General features: G+C 36.7%; 1 protein-coding gene across 1 annotated transcript in view; it reads left to right on the top strand.

The window, feature by feature from the left end:
- The window catches only part of LOC145669678 (beta-mannosidase-like), an 85,117-nt gene that overhangs the window by 25,533 nt on the left and 37,664 nt on the right, over nt 1-21,920 (top strand). Inside the window, exons 3-6 of the mRNA XM_081737934.1 lie at nt 4,016-4,164; nt 10,275-10,471; nt 13,460-13,700; nt 15,577-15,736. Coding sequence (XP_081594060.1) covers nt 4,016-4,164; nt 10,275-10,471; nt 13,460-13,700; nt 15,577-15,736 — 747 coding nt within the window. The remainder of the gene's footprint in view (nt 1-4,015; nt 4,165-10,274; nt 10,472-13,459; nt 13,701-15,576; nt 15,737-21,920) is intronic.

Below are 21,920 nucleotides of genomic sequence, written 5' to 3'. Positions count from 1 at the left end.
AATCACGATACTGCTGTCGATGGCCGGGTCATAATCCGTTGTCTTCCAGGCGAACAGCTGCTCGAGGAATGCACAGTAGGGCCACGACAGGACAGTGGTGGCTCTATTATAATTTGAAGACACGGTAATCAATGGGCCCAGTAGTGCGTCTAGAATGCACTATGACAGCTTCAAGCTGATCATTTACATTCATTCTTCTAGCCCATATTTCCAGTTGGCAATAGTATCTTTGAGCAGGACAACACTCCTTGCCACAAGACCAACGTTGTGCTGCACTGGTTCGAGGAGCACAGTGCAGAGTTTGAATTACTATAATAACCCGAAACTCACCGTCCCTTAATCCAATCGAATACATTTGGGATGCCATTGAACGTCAGATCTGAGCTCATCGCGCAATTTACAGAAATTAAGTGCGTTGTGTGTGAAGACGTAGTGGGCTTTTCCTTCAACCACCTACTAAGGCCTAATTGCTTCGTTGTCAAACCGTATTGCTGCGAACTGAAAGTGGACATACCAGATAGTAGGTAGATGGTCATAATATTTTGGCTGGTCAGTGTATATGCATAATGAAAAGTGTTCATGCTCCATGTTAAATAGAAGCTCCGTACTAGGTGTACGCACTCTGGTTCCCTTTCAGCGAAAGCTTACAATTCTGTCATCTGTCCTCGCTTTCAGGAACATAAAACAGCGGGAATATCTCAAAACGAAATTGAGCTTTCATGTCACCTTCTGCAAAATATTGGACGGAAATCACAGATTTAACTATTTGAGCCAATTCTCTTTTTCTTTTCTTGGTTATCCCATAAAGAAACAGTCTTTTCAGTTACTATTTTTATGTTGTAGATTTTTGGTTAACGCTTAAACCAAAACAGACAAATAAGAACATGATTGCTCTTTAGAAAAAAGTTCTAGCGTTGCATTTCCCTAGAGGCTCTGAAGATTGCGTCCGAAACAATTCACAGATACCCCTAAATGGCTGATGTGGCATTACGCGAGTAACTCCCATTTACTTTGTGTATGGGTTGTAATTTTATGGTATTCTCTTGGTCCTATTGCTATTCTCGAAGAACTAATTCCTACCAGTTATTACTTAGACATTTCTGGAGACTAAGTGTATCGTATAGTAGACATGTCTCCTAATAGGGAGTCAGTTTTCAAAGATGGCAATACGCTAATACACACAAGTGGTATTGCTCACGAGAGGAGGCGAAAAATAAGATTTTCTTGTAATTTTTCTAGAAGCCTCTTCTTGTCTGGATTCTCGAAAACATTGTACAAAATTAAGTACAAAATTTATGCCCTCAATTTATCTCAGTTTCATCTAGAAGCTATTAGAATCCTTTCACGTAGTAATAGATCCAGCGCCGTAACTTACGTTGATGTTTTTCTGGGGGGGGAGTATTAATAGGACTATTTGGGCCCCCTAGAAAAATTGTTTTTTTCTAATTCTAGGACCCCCTCTTTCCATCTTTCTTTTAGTCTTCATAGGCTCCCTGGAGCCTGTGGGTCTTCCCTTACGGCAAGGTCTGCGGGACCGTTAGTTACGCCCCTGGGCCCATTCCATACATGACAATTTAATTAAGGGGACAATATTGACAAATCCAAAAGCCATACGAATAAATATTATTTCTAGGGCCCTTAATAGTAGACTTTTTTTTTAAAAAAACTGAAATGAAGCCACCACTAATTTTTGTTTTATTGACGTTTTGTGTGCTGTTTTGTTTATGTAATGAAGTGAACCGGGTTTGATGCTTCATTTATAATTTCATGTTCGTATCGTGTATGGAGTAAGAAATTTTGTCTTAAAATGGGCCCTCCTCGAACTGCGGGGAGCCTTTCTGGGGGCAGTTGCTCCTCCTGCCTCCCCACAATTTACGGCCCTGTTTAAACCATATTTATTGTTGGAATATATTGTATAATGACTTGCATATTTTTAACAGTTTGATAAACGCTCTTCATTTTATTCCTAAAATCACTTTATCAATTTTTAGTGTTACGCACGAGATTCGTGAAATTTCTAGTCTCGTCTCGATTAGGATTAGGATTTAGATTTCTGGGCTTTCGGCATCTAAGGTCATTTAGTCCGTCACGTTTTGAGGGATGACATCCCTCGGCGAGCACACTATCCGGGGAAAGGGAAGGAAGGAAGTGCCTGGGACCTATAAGTTAGATACCACATTGGCATTTGCCTGGTGTGAATGTGGAAAACCCAGGAAAACCTCATTCAGAGTGGCTGGCCTGAGAAAGCGTTTTGCACTTTTTCGACCGAGTGGCCCCATCGGGAATCGAACCCGGGACTGCTCGCACGAAGGCGAGAACGTTAGCGAGTACGCTACGCAAGGCCACAACGTCTCGTCTCAAGAACGAGGTGAGAATTGTTCTATTTTTCGTGTTGTGTCGAATTTTAAAAAAATGTTTTGGATTAATATTAACCTACTAGTTCCGCATATCGTTCTGAATTAAAGTAGTATGTACAAGATTACTCTTTGGTGTTTTTTTACATATTTAAAACTAGTTTTAATACAATATATTTTTTAAAAAAAATATGCGTTTCCTGAAAAAGCTATTAGTCTACTTTTATTGAATTTTGAAAAAAAAAAAAAGAAAATACTCCGCAATTTTTCGTCCATTGTTCAGGCTTGAATATAGGAACATAAGAATAAACTTCACTACTTTTGCTACCCTATTAATTTCCCGATTTCAACATTATTGAATGTCTATGCTCAGTTTTAGAACAGGAAATTCTGTGTAATTTTGTTATCCTCTATCTCCGATGGATTCCAGTGTTGCACTATGCTTCACATGATCGACGAACAGATTAAAGGTAGCCCAAGTCTGTATTAACTCCTTGGGTACCAGCGACCATGTGGATGTCATGAAAATATATCCCTTTTTAAGGGTCGTATTAATCCTGGAGATGATGAAATTTGTTAGTGGATGTAAGACAAGACTTAGTTATACTACTTCTTCTTATGTGACAGCACCTTACTCACAGAAAAGACAAAAATGTGTTGTCTCAGTAGATGGCAAGCCTGAAAGAGCATTCAATTACAACACACATCTGTTTATTTTGAAGATAAACAATTAGCAACTTCGAGATCTATTTCGAGATCGGAAAAGGAAAACATGTGTCTTTGATCTCCAGTCAGTGTTGCCAACCTAGAGCAGCATAAAATCTCTTCAGAACATCAGAATTTTCCTTTTTCAGTCCAAATGCTCCACCATGCAAATAAATTGCTTTTATCTGAAATGTGAATGTTCTCACGCATGCACAATAATTATGCCCTATATAACGGTGTAGACAGTCTTTTAACAATCAATCAAACAGTATTCAGTACGCACATAGGAAAATGACACTTGCAACGCAAGCGCTTAGTAAGGTAAGTTGTATTTTGTTACTGTATTTCCGTTCCTGTATTAACAAGGTGACCAGACGTCCCGTTTTAGCCGGGACAGTCCCTTTTTTCCAACCGTTGTCCCGTTTTTTCTTATTCTCGAACGGGACGCCTAAATGTCCCGTTTTTAACTAAAAATTACCTAGGTGTTCCGTAATTATTATTCAAAACATAAATCATCAATGGAAATTCTACTATCTTCCGTACCGACAGTCGTTGCCAAGGTTCAGCCGTGTCTAGAACTTCTGAATTTTGAAATGGGAATTGAGTGTTCGTGGTTCAAGTGGGAATTGAGTGAAAATTCTGAGTGTTCAACTAGTTAAAAGAATTGTTGGGTAAAACTTGCAATCGGGAACCATTATTTGTTGTGTGGCACACGTAAAGTTAGAAACGGTGTGTTATCAGTCTTTCTTGTGTATTTTGTAAATTGAGAACACTGCTGAGTCCCAAAATGCAATCTGGAAGTCAGATACTCCCCCCCTGGTAGCCGATTCGTATGCGTCCCGTTTTCGGAAGTGAAATTCTGGTCACCTTGTGTATTAACTGTCTGTGCCATGTAATACAATACAATTTGAGAATATTGACTCTTACATTTTTAATTATTGATGTTTTTCTGATAGTGACTGCCGATGTTTTGAGTAAAAGAAGAATTCTTCTGACGTTCGAAGGAATAGATACAGTGAGCAACATCTTCCTCAATGGAGAACAAATTGGATCTTCAGATAACATGTTTGCCAGATACTCGTTCGATGTTAAGGATTTATTACAGGTAACAAATAAGTTTTAATGTGCTAAAACTATTAGAATAAGTATACCAACGTTTTATATTATTCGGATATTTATATTTCAACTGAATATACGACGAAATATATTCAACTAGACTGTTGTTTAAATATTGGACCATGGAACAATTTGAATTTTAGCCAAAACGTATATTTACTTATGTTCAAGTTTATCTCTTATGGTATTTGTTGAAACCAGAAATGTATAAATAGTAGAGCGGTGAATCTTTGTTACAAACACATAGACTGCATTTTACTTAACATTTAGCAAGGTTATTTTATGTATTTTTGCAAATTCTTGTTCTCAATAGCAATTAGTGATTTTTTTTTTTTTTTTGCGAAAATTTGATTAAATCCAAATTCCAACTTGGATCACAAGTTTCTTCGGTTACCAAAGGTTTGCACAGAAAATATTTTTACATGCTTATTTAGCAAGTGAAGAAATAGCTCCGACTCAAGTTTAGTCCAAATTGAACTAATTGTATAAAGTGCGTACGGTATATACTGTCCATGAGATTAGAGATGGGCACGTATGAGTTTTCATTGAAACTCGACTCGACTCGAAACAGACATCTTTGAGCTCGGCTCGAAAAAATTCCTCCAACTCGACTCGAGTTTCGAGTCGACTCGAGCCAAATGCTGTGTGTAGTTTCAAGTACTTTCTTCAAGTATCCTACATGGACAGTATAATTATTATCAATGATACTTACTACTACTACAACAAATTATTATTATTATTATAACAACATTACCGTGTATAAACATGAAAGATAGGCGGTTTGTATATAAATACTAAAAACCAGTTGACTGCTGACCTCGGTAGTCGTGAAGTCTAGGAGACAAGAACATCGTTCACGAGGTTCTGGGTTTGAGTTCCGAGGAAACAAGTATCCGGGTTCGAAATAAAAAAAAAGTTAGAAAGCGCCAGCCAAACATGTTCAAAACTGCTCGGCCCGGGTTTAGGGTTCTCAACGGCTCGAGTGGCACCGCTCAGAGCTCATTCACTAACGTGCCGAGTTAGCATCTCACCTAATCCCGATGGCTCACGTAAACTGAGTCGTGTATATGACGGGGGGAGCCCCAGGCTTGGTTGCCGAAATGTATACGCCCCAAGAGTACTGGTGTGCCAAAATTTGTATACTATGCTGAGGCCCTGGAGAGAGAAGAAGGAGGCGTACCAGTGATGGTGAGGTCTCTCTCTCTCTCTTCATTTGACAGCAGTCTTACTTTACACCAGGTAAGACTGTCTGTCATCGTGGGTCCCATGAACTATGAACTTTTCTTATTTGAGGTAGAGACTGAAGAGAAAAAAAAAATGTTGAGACTCTTTAATTTGAACACAATTTGATTGGATAGAAAAATTCAAAATGTTCCTATATAGATCTATGCTACATCTTATAGTCTAAAGACGGATCCGATTTTGAGATCTACACAGGTCTCATAGTTCATGTAACCTACCTTGCTTATTTTTTCACGGAATGACTCATCACCTACAAGGTTAGTAGTGGCTCATGTAACATGAGACTGAGTCTAGTTACACCAACAGAATACACATTACAAAGGAATACTATTAGCAGTAGAGTTCCCTGAAACTACCGAACAACGTCCACCTGTTGAAAATGTACTCAGTCGGTGAGGATTACAAACGTGTGTTAGTGGACCAATAATGTGGCACACATTTACAATGAACGCACTTCCTGCAAGTTTCCTTCACTTTCTAGAACATTTTCGTAAGCAGTGAAGAGATCCTATTCAATATTTCATCCGAAGAACTATTTTTTAACCTGTGCATGTCAAGTAAACACGCCACAAACAGTTTTTTTATTAACCAATATATTTTAGAATAGTGGGACTTTTGAACCACGTACCTAAGGAGTCAGTAATGCGTGACGCGCCAATGTTACCTTTACTGTGAAACTACTCCAGTTACTCTCTGCATATTAAGGGAGAAATTTTAATGAGGAGAACGACTGAATCGGCGTGATTTTCGAGGCCGAGCATACAAGAAACCGTCCCAATTGGGAAGAGGGATGTCATCCCTGTATGGGAAGAGGGCATGCGGACAGGAGACACCATACAACAATGAAGACCCTGGATCAGTTAGGACAATTACTATGAAGACCACTTCAGTATAACACGCGTGGACTTGAACTGTTAAATAGCAATACAGTAGCAACTGCGTAAGAGTTAAAATTATTATTTTTTCAATGTGTACAGTGTTTCTGTGAAGAGTGTATAAAGCTTGTTTTCTCAAGGAGATATATTAAACGTAATCAAAATTAACCATCACGTCAGATTTGTTCTGGAATTCCTTACTGGTAGCATCAAGGGTCACATGCCGAGTGGTGAGTACCAAAAACATAACAAATGCTTAGCCGAATGTGGTGTGTAATAACACCTCTAACTACCTTACGGTGATGTAGAAAACTAAATTTGATAGATAAAATCACACTCCCGATGGGGTCATATATAGGTGATGTTTCCCCTCTCTTTCTAACTAAGTATGCAGATACATATTATCGAATAGTTATGTACACTTGCACATGGAGTAACACAGCGAGCTCCAACTTATGACGCGGAGAAGCGAAGTGTCTATGCTTGACGCGAAGTGTCCGATGACAAGACTCGAAGTGTCCTATGCCATGAAGCGAACTATCCGATGACCTGACTCGAAGTGTCTTATGACCTCTCTGTCAACCGTAGATATTAGGCTCGCAGGAACTACAAAAAGATAGACTCACTTTTTGTCTATTGTCTGGCTTATGAGCCAACGGTTCCCTGACATACGGTAGATTCAGTTTTTCTAAGTAGGTCACCACTTTATACACAGATATTATGTTTATATTTACACTTGGGTGAGTTTTAGTTATCTCTCCTTATACTTTGAACTTTAACAAACAAAATGATATGTAACACTACACATGCCATGCACAGGAAGACGTCAAAATCATTAAGAAAACAAAACATATTAAAAAAATACACATTCCCCCATTCCATCAAGCACTCACGTGACAGGTGGTGCCATCTGTAAACAAACAATGTCTGGCGAGAGGTGTAAACACAATACAAAATTTAACTTAATTACACTCACCCCTGCTTATTTAACATATATTCAGCGAAATTAAACATTACATTAATAACAATACACAATTTACTTGATAAATGAAATATCATATACAACTGTCATTACCTTGTGTGGGGATAATTGACATTTTTGTCTTCCTAGTGCCTTGGTGGCTGATGCAATTCATCCATTTTTGCAGACGGAAGCTGCTTAACGGGTTCAAGAAACTGCCTGGAAATAGTACTATTCAAGCGTACTATAAGAGTACGTTATACTTTCGGAGGTGGGACATACCGTAATAAATAAACATAATTTGTATTCGGTTGCATCCAAGAACCTTTTAATTTTAAATACATTCAAATTATCCTAAAGCCAACTCACATTTTTAAAATCATATTACTCCGCGAGTAGCTGGCAGTAGGTTCGCCCTTAGCGGTGGCGAGGGAGGCGGGTAAGGTGTTAGAATACGTCATCAACTTCGTTTTTGACACAGTATTGTTCCCAAAAACCAGCACCAATGTGCGACTTGGATACAAAAGAACTGTTCACCTCTGAACGGCGCTAGGTTTGAGAGTAGCAAACCCATCTCTCATCCACTAGACATGGATATACAATACTATTTCTCTGCTCAACTATATTAAAATAATCCAATCTCTGGTCTCGAAAATTGTAGTTAGCTGGAAACAGTTGTACTCTCTCAGCTGCAGTACTTGGGTGTTTCACTGGAGGCTACGAGTTCGCTGAGCTGTTGGTTGAAAATTTTGAATCGTCTTCCAGAAAAAAAAAACGCAGTGCTTGAAAACTCTTCCATCCATTTCCCATGAAATAAATATATACATTCAATACAGAGAATATGAGTAATGTTGGCTATTTTTTTCTTAAATTAGCATGACATAAATATTCAAATGACTTGATATAATTATAAAAGTGATTAATGATTTACAAAAATTTCCATTTTGATATGCAAAAAATTCTGATGCATCATTTGCATATCAAAATTTAAATGACGTACGCACTAGGTCTTTACAGTCGGTGCCTCATCTCAACCGAGCCGGCTCGAGCTGTTCGCTCAGTTGAATCGAGCTGAGCCGGTTAACACCACTACCCGGGTTAGGTTTCTCCTTCGGCTCGAAACTTCGACCGTGCAGATCTCAGCCTTGGTAGTAAGAACTACAGTACATACTTATATTGGTGCTCAGGACATTTGAGTCGTTATAAAAATCCATTGTCGTCTTGTTAATCGAGACGAGACGAGATGCGAGCAGTGTCCCATCTCGTGAGCAACAGTAAAAATATTCCACATTACTGCTTACATTTCTCATGGTTTTCGCTTTCCAGTCACACTGAGAAAAAATTGTAGGTAGCGTACTTAAAAAGGTAGGTTACATGCGTAATTTCTGTAGTTTTTGGGCTTAACGTACAACAGATGTATAACTGAAAACGCATGTTTTATAATGCTTTCCGTAAAAGTGTTCCATCTATACGTACTTTCCGTATGAAACAATGTAGGCGGTCAGGATCTCACATACAAATGGACGTATATAACGTATAACTAACGAAGGTAACATAAGTATATACATGTGATATACGGAAAATTGTTAGATGTCAGACATTCTGCAACGGCATGATGTAACGTTAAGGGCAGTGCGTATGTAGCATATAGATAACGTATACTTCATACAGATTTCTGTAGTAAGCAAAAGAATTCCGTATATTTATACGATATACAGCTGTCCGGAGAACAGATTTTTCTCACTATAATCAGGCCATGATTTCAAAACGAGTTAAAACGAGCTAAACGAGCGAGCCATTTATCAAACTCGACTCGACTTGACTCGAAACTCGACCTTAAAACAGTGATTCGGCACGGAACTCGACTCGAGAAAATTACCTGACTCGACTGGAAACTCGACTCGAATTCACTTCGAGTTTTTAGTCGAGTCGAGTTTTAGCTCGACTCGTGCCCATCCCTACATGAGATTGATTTTTTTTTAAAAAAAGAAAAAGAGCCAAATGGACTTAGATGTGTTACAATTATAATTTAGAAAGTTCTAAAATACGGAACACTTTCTTATAGAGTGTTGTAAATGATGAAAAAACGAGGACTTTGATTCCGGACGAACAATTGGTACATTCCATAATTATCCTCACATTAGTTTCAACTATAAAACCACTAACGGAATGCCTGTTATTTGCTTTAGAAGGAATAATATTTATGGAATGTATTTGAAACTATATAACTGTACACATCTTTTGGTGTTGATGCAAGATGAGTTACTTAAACTCCCACCCTGTTTCATCATTTAGCGGTCACATTTCGTAAAACTCCATGTTATCGTTATTATAGGTTGCATAGGGAATATTTTTAAAAATGTCGAAGTTCTGCGCCTAATAGTTTGGGAGATTTGAAGTACAGCAACAAAACTTTTAAGACCCCCTTTTCCTCCTTTAGAGGTTTCATCTTGTATAATCTCCATCTTATCTACTATATAGGTTATTATATAATTTCTTCAAAATTTCTAAGTTCTGCTTCTAATAGTTTCAGAGATGTGGAGAACGATAGGAAAACTTTGAAGCCTTCTTTTCTCGAGTTTTCAAATCTCACAAACTTCCATTTTACATGCAATCTGAGTGCATCGAGATTATTTCTGCAAAATTTCAAGGTTCAACTTTTGAAAGTTATGGCGATCTAGTAATAAATAAATGAGTCATTGGATTTAATTTTATACATCTCAAAGTTGAATCAAGATCATTAGATACCATTATTGTTGGCTATTAGCATTGATTTAATCATAGCTGTCGAGTTTGAAGCAGAGAATCTTGACTTGTAAAGTTTATTAAAGGTAATGTATATTGAGAGAAATTATATACAAGTAAAAACAGGAGAAACAAGTTGATTTAATTTTTTATATTTGTTATATAGTATCAATATGTGATATCTATATGACCTGGTACTCTATAAGAAATACGAAAAATAAAATAAGCTTAATACTCATGCTTTACTCGTACTAATTATTTACCTTTCATTTCTAGGAAGGAGATAACGAGATAAGACTGGAATTTGAATCACCAGTCCATTATTCAGATAGAAAATTCGAGGAGCAATCAGCTGATTATATTGTCCCGCCATCCTGCCAATATTTCGGAGAATGCCATGCAAATCATATCAGAAAAATGCAATCATCTTATTCCTGGGATTGGGGCCCTTCTTTTCCTTCGTCTGGTATTTGGTAAGTAGAGCGATTATATATATATATATATATATATATATATATATATATATATATATATCGAATATTCTAATAATATAGTTTGTTAATGGTGTGATCAATGATGCGTAACCACTTCTGAATAATTAAAGTAACTGGGGACTATTAACTCTTTCCTCACTGGATTACTTCATGTTACAGATAAATAATTTGGGTTACACGTCTGTAACAACTACGTATTTGAGCTTAAACAACGTTAAATTATAGGACTTTGTATACATATGATTATCAAAATAATGAAACATGTATAATTTGCAACACGTAAGACGTGTCAAATGGCAACACTGCAAATTCGTGTGCATGACTTGGTTGTTGTTAGCAGTGTGTTGGGGTGATTCTTTGTAACATGTTAGGCAGGATAAAACAGAGGGGATTTGTTGAATCAGGCAGAGCGTGGTGATGCAGAATGAAGACTTGTGACTTCGAAAGAGGTCAAATTGTGGGTGTACGGTTAGTTGGCTCAAGTATCTCTAATGTGGTCAGTTTGTTAGGCATAACAATAGGAAATAGTGCCCAAGATCTTACATAACTCTTTCCAAACTATCATGTAAGATCAATACGGGATGGAAGCGAAATCTCAGTGACGGGTTTCACCGAGTATTGAGAAGGATTGCCACTAAAGAACGTAGGACATTTTTTGGTGTAAAACGCAAAGAGTAGATATGTGCAAAACATTTGTGGTGCAGAAACTATATCCCTTACTCTACTTTAGAAGATATTCGCCATGCATATTCAACCGAACACAAATAACAAATGATGTGTGCAAAATATTTGTGGTACAGAAACTACACACTTTATTCTACTTTAGAAGATATTCGCCGTACATATTCAACCAAACGCAAACGACAAATGATGTATGCCAAAGATTTATGGTACAGAATCAGATATTCGCCATACATATTCAAATGACAAATCACAAATGACAAATGACAAATAATGCGTGCGAAAGATTTATGGTACAAAAACTATACAACTTTCTCCACTTTAGAAGATAGGAGTCATACATATTCAAGCAAGTACAAACGACAAATGATGTTTGCAAAATATTTATAGTATTTAAAATGCACATCTTATTCTACTTTAGAAATATTCGTCATTCACACTCAAGCAAACAGAAACGACAAAAGACGCATGACATACGCAAACATATGTGTAAGATGCATGACATACGCAAACTGCACACCTTGCTCTACTTTCCAACATTTTCGTATTTCGCAATCAAGGACTTTCAGTAGTACGATATTAATGTTTCTCTATCGTCATTGCACTTTGCATGCGACAGTTTATTTGAAGCGTCTTTGAATTGACCAGCCATAGAAAAATGCTTTCTGGGAAGAGTCTTTGAACTTCTGGAGCAACTTTAAAACCAAAATCTTGACACAATCTTAGGAAAGTATATAGGTCTAATAATAAAATTCTGATAGTTTTCACTAATATGGATTTAATGGCAAATTTTTGTTTCTGCTGTGATCAACTTCCGTGTTTTTTTTCAATCATGGATTTAGTTTTGGTGTTATATACCATCTTTGCAAGGTTACGAGATAGGGTTGCCAATTAGTCGGTAGTTAACGAGCCTGGCCGGAAGTATGGCTGTTATTTTGACACTTCATTACCAGTATTTAAGAATCTGTAATCCAGAATAAAACATCGAACTTCGAAATCCCTTTATAAATACAAAAGTGTTTTTACAAATACTAATTTCCGTTGTATTATACACTAGCAGCGTTCACCCCGCTTCGCTGGGGTCACCCCGGAACGCAATAAACCTTGTTAATTAGATAATTTTTACTTTTTCGCTTTCAAGTGATATGATAAAAACCATAGTAGATTGCAGTAAATGTTAACATTATATCGCCTGTCATTTATGTTAACCCGCCGAGTGACACGGTCATGCGGGTTGCATATAAATACGTTTATTTTTACCTATGATGAACTAACAAAGGATTTGTACGTTATGGACACTTGAATGGTCAATTATCTCAAGACACTGGTAATTAAAAATTAAAGTGATATGATAAAAACCATCTAGGGTCCAAATCCTAATAACCCCCCCAAAATGAAAGAAATTGGTTCAGCCGTATTAGCGTGATGAGGGAACAAAGGATTTGTGCGTTCTCTTTTATATATAAGATTAAGCGATATTTTATTAATCTATGCCAGGGTTTTAAAATTTATTTAGCATAAGAAATTTGATAACAATTAGATTTTATTGTGAAACATTGTTTTCAACAAGAGAGACAGAAGTGTATAATTTGCCATAATTGTGCGGCATAAATATAGCGATAAATTTGAATTGTCCATCGATTTTTGGCAAATAACTTTTGGGCATTTCATAAGTGCAATGTTTGTTGCACTATTTAATTTCACGTCCCTAGGTGCTGCATATAACAACTTTCCTTAAACTTCTAACTTCCTTCCTTAGGACTTCTTCCTGTAGTTGCAGTATAAGTTTAAAGAGTAAATTTCTTTTTGTAAATCTAAAATTGTCACGTAAGGATTAAAATACTTTTGTTAATCTGTTTCGATAATTTTGAAGATGTAGCAGTTACTGGAAAATACAAGAAAAGGTCAAAAGACTTCAATTTCTGTTTTAGCACAATGTATCTATTAAGTTTATTAGTGAGTGTACTAAGAACATGTAGAATATAGGCCCTAATGCAATTTTTGTCCACGGTAGTCCCATGGATAGGTCCGAACAGAGATACTTCACATTTAGGCCTAAATCATAGGCAATTTTGAAGGGTTGCCGGTAATTTTATTTTCCAGAGTTGGCAACCCTTATAATACGAGATCTCCCCAGTATATTTATAAGTGGTTTCGATGTATTGGTGAAGATCCGTTAAGACGTAAATTACTTCAAGTGTGATGAAGATAATTCGAATATAATTGTAAAATTTAATAGTTGTGATGTTAATTAACTGAGTCTTAGATATTTTTTTTGTATCTTAGGCACAATGTTACACTTGAAGCATTTGACGAAGCCATCGTAAGAGATATTCTCGTTTCGCCAAGGAGAACTGAATCAGGTGACTGGGAAGTGAATGTGAGAGCAGTGCTCGATGCGGCAGTTATTGAGAGTGGGTCCGTCACTATCTCTTTATCCTGTGGTGCTTCATTATCAGCAGATGTGTCTCCGACTAGTGCTTTAGATCTTGAAGTAATCATAAACGAAACTGTCTCTGCAGCTGTTGTAAGTGAAACATTTGGATGCATTTGCCAATCTTTTTTTTTAGTTCTTAAGATCTACCGTTACATTTCATTGATTTAGAATAGAGTTTTCCAACTTGGGAGTCGCAACACCCTGAGGTACCACGAGAATATTTGTTATAAATTCGGAATATAAAACGAATCAACAACTTATGATATCATAATTCTAAATCTCCTTCTTTTCGCTCAGTGTATTAACTACGTAGTCAAAATGTTGATGTCTACATTTTTGTGCAGGTATTATTGAACGATAGTACTACATATGTCTATTCATAATGCTGTATATTGGGACTATATACCGCTTTATGTATTGACTCTTCAAGTCTTGAAACGCCAGCGAGCCGCGAGATTGCCATATTTTAACACTCACCAAGTCAATGTGTCATTGAAACAGCATATAAAAATACAATTTTTCAATCCTATATGTGAAAAAGGCATTTACTGTATTATAGTTTAGCGATTAATCTATATTTTTAATACGTATACTTTTAATATCAGTAAGTTAGTGTCACGTAGAAATATGTGTACTCCCAGAGTGTTGCTAAAGAATAGGGTTGGAAACCACTGATCTACGAGGTTCGTTTTATTTTCAAGTTCCGGTAGTCCTCCAGAGGAGAGATGATGAAACTCAAATTAGTCGAATCTGTTCATTGGAGATCGTACATCTTCCATAACAAAAGATAGACTCTGGTGTTCAGTTATTGTCCATTAGTTAGCGTGAAACCATATCAAGTGCAACCGAAGCACCCACCAAGTGTGAACTACATGATGTAGTTCGATTTCTCGAGCCGGAAGGGCACAATACAACTACCATTTATCGTAGAATGATTAAGGAAATTTTATAAGTGATTGTTGTGTGCACAAGTGCAACAGAGAATTAAAAGAAAGACTTACCGACTTACGCAATAAGAGAATCCAAGGGTGGATATGTACGGCGGAAGACGACCTTGATGAATACATGAATCATGTAGTTCGTGAAATGGGTAAAATATGAATTGTGAACTGTCTAATCTTGGAAATTCAGGAAGATCAGCAACTGCCTGGAGAAATTGAATGACATCATGTAGTTCACACTTGGCGGGCGCTTCGATTACACTTAATACAGTTTCATGGTTGCTACTCCATAATGATTGAGGTCCGCGGTGGCTCAGTGGTAGAGGGTTCACCTCTGGTGCAGGTGTCCTTGGTTTCCTTCCACTTTTTCATTCCACCATTTCATTCATTTCTCATCATTTCATCATCTTCAGCCTACCTGGCACAAGGTGAGACGTAAAACTTAAAGATGACATCAGAATCTGTCTTTTGATATGAACGATGTCTGGTCTCCAGTAAACAGACCTGACTAATTTGCGTTTCGCCATCTCAGACGGCCCTCTTCTGGTGGCATAAAAGCATTCGTAGAACCTCGAAGTGTTGCGGCACATCGGCTAGAGTTACGAACACTGATTGAATTCGGAACATACAATATTACTACGAGTGTGTTTGTATGCATAGCTCTCTGTCTTAAATATACTTGCTGAGAAGTTGTTAAATAAATTATCAGATTTCAAGAACAGAATTGGATACGTAACAGGCATAGCCTCAGAGGACAAGTTGGGCAGCGTGTGGCAAGAGCTCGATTATCTTATTGGTATTTGTCAGTCGTGGTTCCCGCATAGAATATTTGTAAAGTAAGTGCTGTTAAAAAAAATACCACTTTCCTGTTTAAAATTGTTCTTTGTTACTTTGTATTGCTACTCTTTTGGCTACAATATATTTTTCTAAAGTGTTCCGGGACTTTTATTTCACAGTGTATGTTATATCATATGCACTAATAGTGATTTTGAAATTACTTTAATCAGTTTAAATTCTTATTATAGTGTGACAGTGTACAAGAATGGTGGCCAAATGGACTGGGAGAACAGAATCTTTACAGTGTGAATGTGAACTTTACTGGAAGTACCGAATCCCATTCAAAATCAGTTACATTTGGTTTTAGAACAATTGAGCTTATCCAAGAACCTATTGAGGGCGTAGAAGGCAAGTATCTCTTATATTTGAATTATTCTATGCATTATCTACTTATTTCCAGGGTATTTAATAGTATTTTTGATAAAGTAGATACATTCAAATATATAGGATTAACATTAACGAAAAAAAAAATTATTCACGAAGAAATTAAATGTCAACTTAAAGCAATGAATTCGTGTTATTATTCAGTTCAAAATCTTTGGTGTTGCGAATTTTGTCGAAGAATTTGAAGCTTAAATTACATAAAATGATAGTTATACCTGTTGTGCTGTATGGTTAGAAACATGGTCGCTTACTCTGAGGGAAGAATGCAGGCTGAAAGTATTTGAAAATTCTGAGACGAATAGTTGGACCTAAGAGGAACGGGAATGGGAAATGGCGGAAACTTCATAACGAGGAACTGCATAATTTATACGGTTTACCAAACATTGTTATGGTCATCAAATCTAGGAGGCTTAGGTGGGCTGGTCATATAGCCAGAATGGAAGAGAATAGGAACATTTTCAAGGTTTTAACTGGAAATCCAATCGGAAAACGATCATTAAGAAGACCTAGGCGCACATGGGATGACAATATTAAGATAGAGGTCGCAGAAATAGGAATACAAAGTGGAAAATGAATACAGTTAACTAAGGATAGAATTCAGTGGACAGCTTCTATGAACGAGGCATTGAACCTCCGGGTTCCATAAGCCATAGCATTAATTAGTTAATTAGTTAGCTAGCTATACCTGAATCTATATGCAATTTGGGAAAATGTTCGTTATTCGTATGGTTCAAAGAAGATTGAAAACTAATTGTTATTTCAGTGTAGAATACATCAAACATATTCGTAGATACCCTAATGGCTAAATAGTTAGCGTTTCGAGAGTATTTTCAAAAGTTTCGTGCCTGCACCGAAATGCACTGATAATAAGCAATTCATGAATATAGTACAGTCCAATCCACACGGCTATTGCTGCCAAGGCTCCAGTGCTGTGTAATGTAGGATGGGTGATAAATCTCTCGAAGCACTGTGGCCCTGGCAACAACAACCGTGTCGACTGCAGCTCAACGTATGCGCAGTATGCAATCTCAACGGGCAGAGTCTGACTCATGTGATTGCCTCCAACAAACTGACGTAGCTAGGCAATTGAAACTGATACATTGTTTATTTTATAGATGGCGCTGTGTGTCATGAATGGCTTATTAACAATGGTGCGATATTTGAGTGTTAGACTGGGAACATTTGGAAATACCCTCGTAAGTAACAGTGATGGAATGGGTCATGGAACTCGTGATTCTGAGCCGTGACTACCAGAAATCTGTGATCCAGTTTGTAGACAGATTCACAAAACGCTATGATCCGGACAGTCCCAGTGGGTTACGGAGATTCAGAGGCTACGAAACTTTGTTATACATACGGACAACTGCTTATCTGCTAAGCTAATTCTAATGAGTGTGATTCTATCTGTGTTTCTCTTTTCACTAAATCTATCATTTTTCTTCCTTCTTCGGACACTATTATTATTATTATTATTATTATTATTATTATTATTATTATTATTATTATTATTATTATTATTATTATTATTATGTATTCTGCTGTAGGCAGGTCCTGGGACTAATAGGAGTTCTCTCTATTTTAAATTCGATTCTGAAAATGCTTCTTCCACGTTTCACGTTCTTCAGCTTTCTCTTTCAACTCCGAATACTGTCTTCTATTTTTCAAATCATCGCCAAGTTGTGTTCTTTCTCTTCCGACTCCTCGCTATCTTTCCCCGTATGTCGGTAAAATGAAGACAATATAGTTCCAGAATGTGTCCAATTCAATTGGCTTTCCTGTGAAAGATGCTATTTAAAAGTGTTCTTTCTCTCCTACATCTTAAAAAGTCATTTTAAAACATGTTTGCTTGTATTCTCTCTTTCAATTTTATCATCTTCATCCTCCTCCCACAACACGTTACGAAGTTCTTTAAATATTTCTTCCCTAAACTTCCGTAATGTCCAAGTCTCTATGAGCATTACGTAGCAATTGTTTCGTAGAATTTAACTTTTATGAACTGATAACATACAACGTGATTGTATTCTTGCCTTGGGAATAGCAAACTTTCATCTGATTCCTGGTAAGAGTGTATGTCACGGTAAGCTGATATCTTTGCTCTTAATGAAATCGTTTCTGCAAGATGATAAACTCCGGACAACTAGATTAATTTCATTGTCGTGAAGAAACGATGTCGTGAACCGAACACGTTAATACTTGAGCTCAAGTGATGGAACATCATTAACCCACCATACATTTTACAATTTAGAGTCAAAGAGTTGAGACGATTGTTGTTCGGGTTACTGGATCTGTCTGAAAAGCGAAACCCAGACCTGAGTGACCCGGACAAAAACAATGATTCAGGTGACCAGATCAGCTGTAGAGTGACTACGATACAACAATTGAGGCTGTGTTATCTTGAAAAGAGTCGTAAAAGTGATATCTTGCCTCACAAGGTATATTTGTTTCAACTGGAAGAGTTCTGTCTCGTTGCGGAAAGTGTATCTGCTTCTGTTGAAAGAGTTTAGTCTCTTCAGTAAAAGCGTTTCTGTTTGTATCGGAAGAGCTCTGTCTCATTGCGTAAAGTGTATTAGCTTTTATTGGAAGAACTCTGTCTCGTAGCGGATAGCGTATTTTCTCCGATTGGAAAAGCTCTGTCTCGTTGTGGAAAATGTATTGGTTTCTATTGGAAAAGCTCTGTCTCGCTAAAACAGTTTATTTGCTTCCATTGGAAGAGTTCTGTCTCATTCCTGAAAATATATCTGTTTCTACTAGAACAGTTTTGTCTTGTCCCTGAAGGTATATCTGTTTAGCTTGATGCGTAAAATGTATTTCTAGAAGTGCTCTGTCTCGTCCCTAAAAATATATCTGTTTATATTGGAAAAGCTTTGTCTCATCTCTAAAAGTGTATAAATTTCCATTGGCAGAATATTGTCACGTCCCTAAAGAATATCTGTTTATATTGGGAAAGCTTTGTCTCGTCTCTAGAAGTGTATCTATTTCCATTGGCAGAATACTGTCTCGTCCCTAAAAATATCTGTTTATATTGGAAAAGCTTTGTCTCATCTCTAAAAGTGTATCCATTGACAGAGCACTGTCTCGTCCCTAAAAAAAAATGTAAATGCTTCTATTAAAAGACATCTACCTCGTTATAGAAAGTATATGTGCTTCTATTGGAAATGCTCTGTTTCAATTCATTTTTCTACTGGAAGAACTCTGTCTCGTTGCTGAAAGTGTATCTTTTCTATTGCATGAGTTGTGTCTTGTTCTGAAAGTGTAGCTATTTCGATTCGAAGAGCTCTGTCTCTGTACGGAGAATGTGTCTGCTTCTGCTGGAACAGCTTTGTCTCATCACTGAAAGTGTATCTGTTTTATTGGAAGAGCTCTGTCTAATTGCGTAAAGTGTATCTTCCTCTGTTGAAAGAGGTCTCGTGGTAGAAACTGTATTTTCTTCTGTTGGAAAAGCTCTGTCTCGTTGTGCAAAGGCTATCTGCTTCTATTGGAAATGCTCTGTCTGGTCCCTAAGAGTGTATCTGTTTCTATTGAAAGAGTCCTGTCTCGTTGCGGAAAGCTAATCTGCTTCTATTAAAAGAGCTCTGTCTTATCCTTAAGAATGTATCTGTTTCTATTGGAAGAGCTCTGTCTCGTCCCTAAAAGTGTTTCTGTTTCTATTGGAAGAGCTCTGTCTCGTTCCTGAAAGTATAGTATTTATATTGAAGAAACTCTGTCTAGTTATAGAAAGTGTGTTTCTATGGGAAGAGCTCTGTCTCGTTACGAAAAGTGTATCTACTTCTATTGAAAGAGCTCTGCTTAGTCTCGGAAAGTGTATCTGTTTATGTTGGATGAGCTCTGTGTCGTTTCATGTCACTAATTTCGTCTCGTCTCATGGGAATTCTGGATATTTCATAAACATCGGCACTGAAACAAGATATTAAATCATAATACAAACACCTCAAGATTAATCGAAACTTTTGTAATAGTTTCACGAAACTCTTCGGCAGAGTTATCAAGCAAATGAAGCAGAACAGTTTACAAGAAAGATTGACAAGACTCAGCTAATACAGAGGTAATAATTTTCAACATTTACAAGTAATTCTCGTTGACATATCAAAATGAAAAGAAATCTCCGTAACGAGATAAAGAACGCTTGGCTTTTGTTAGTAACAGAGGGGAAAAGAACGTAGCTTTGTTGAAAAGCTACAAGAGACTTCAAAGCTTTGTTTCCTAAGAGGGAGGGAAGTTTCATAGATATCGATTCTCAATATCTTACGAAGACCTAAAAGAAAGAGAGATTGGACAGCTGGTTTGGAACATGAACTAAATTCAACAATAGCGAGTCAGAACGTATACCGCAGTTTATAGAATTAAATGGACATGAGTAGTTGTTGGCGAAGTTTCAGATCAAAAATGGGGGTGGTAATTACAATAGAAAGCTTTTGTAAGCGTAGCAGATGCTTCTTTTGAAGCTGTCACGTAAGTTCATCATTGTGTCAATTAAGGAAGTAAGAAAATTGTCAATTTAATGTGACATATGGATGTTGCACAATACTTGAACCGTGGGAGGTGAGAAAGACACGTCAAATAAATTTTAGAAACATGAGAAACATGAAAGAAAAAGGATAGAATTTGAAATTGAGAAGGTTCTTGTAAGTGTCACGTAATTCCATCATTGTGTCAATTAAGGAAGTAAGAAAGTGCGAGTTGAAAGTGAGATATGGGTGTTTGAAAATAGTCTAACCGTAGGAGGTGAGAAAAAACATGTGAAATGACTTTTAGAAAACATGGGAAACTCTGGATAAAGCATAGCTATATGTTAGGTAAGAATGGCGTAGGAGGGAGTGAGAAAACCCTTTGATATGGAGTACCGAACGTAGCATATACACAGGTGTGCTGTAATTTTTGGGTGGTCCAGTTTTTTTTTTTGGAGTTGGAGGGCGAACTGTGCTCTGGACAATGCTTAATTGAGGGACTGTGATTTCTACTGCATGGAAACTGAAAAAATATGTGAAAAAAAGAAATAGGAGACATCTGCTTGTATGTGTGTGTTCCACGGTTTTTTTTTTGGAGGTGGGGAGCGAACTGTACTGCCCATGGAATAAAAAGACATTGCTTAATTGACAGTGTAACTTGCACCCTATGGAGAAAGAGCAATGAGTATACTGAAGGAGAGAGAATGTAAGAAATACCTTGAAAATGTTACATAGGGAAAGTGTAGTGTCCTTTTGACCAAAGGACCAGTTTAAATTAACGTGGGAATAGTTAAGAACCTTAGCATGTAGAAAATTACTACAATAGAAAGCGAAACTTTTTTTGTGTGTGGATGAGAAAACGCCATGATACTTTTAACCCAGTTGTATGTCTAACTCTTTTTAGAAAAGAAAGAAAAAAAAAGATCTTTTAAGTTGTTAGGATATAGAAAGTTATTTGAGAAAAACGTATGTGACATTTATTGTTGACGGATGGGACCCCCTGTAATTTCGAGTTGAACGTAACTCTTTTTAGAAAAGAAAAAAAAAGATTTTTCTGACTTAGACAGAAAAATGTTCCATTTAGCATGCCCTGATAGAATGAAAAAAGAAAGAAAGAAAAAGTCCTTTTTCTGGAAAAGATTCTTGTTAACTTTAAAGAATAGCTATTGTACTTGTTTTTGTGAAAAAACGAAAGGGCGAAAACAGACAGGTTGTGAGATTGCTATTATGTTAATGCTTTAACAGAGGTAGAAAAAAAAGAAAAAAAAGTATTGCTGAAGTTAGGGATACTATCATGAATGGATTTTTGTAGTTTTGAAAAGGAGTGTGAGAAACTTACGTGGAAAATAAGATAATATTTGCAATAGAAATATAGATATTTTGGGGTTATGGATTTGTTTGAAGTTTTAATTTAGTTGAATTTTTATGCCAAATAGTTGAAAAGATGCAGATGAGAAGAGACAAGATTGGTTCGATAATATATTATACTTGAGAAAAAAATAGATTAAAAATGTGAGAAAATATATATGCTGTGAGCTGAGGATTGGAACATAGATGTGTGAAACATTAATGATAAATATTTTATTAGTGATGTAATGATGGGATTAATATTGTTTGGGAAGAATCATAAATACTTTGAGAATTCGAAGGAACACAATATGATCTGAATGGATTTTGACTTGACTTGATGGTAGTTTTGCATT

This window comes from Thermobia domestica, chromosome 14 (assembly GCF_964235325.1).
Source record: "Thermobia domestica chromosome 14, izTheDome1.hap1.1, whole genome shotgun sequence".
NCBI classification, from domain to species: Eukaryota; Metazoa; Arthropoda; class Insecta; order Zygentoma; family Lepismatidae; genus Thermobia; species Thermobia domestica.
The sequence above is the reverse complement of the archived record's forward strand: the minus strand, read 5'-3'. Positions and strand labels throughout refer to the sequence as shown.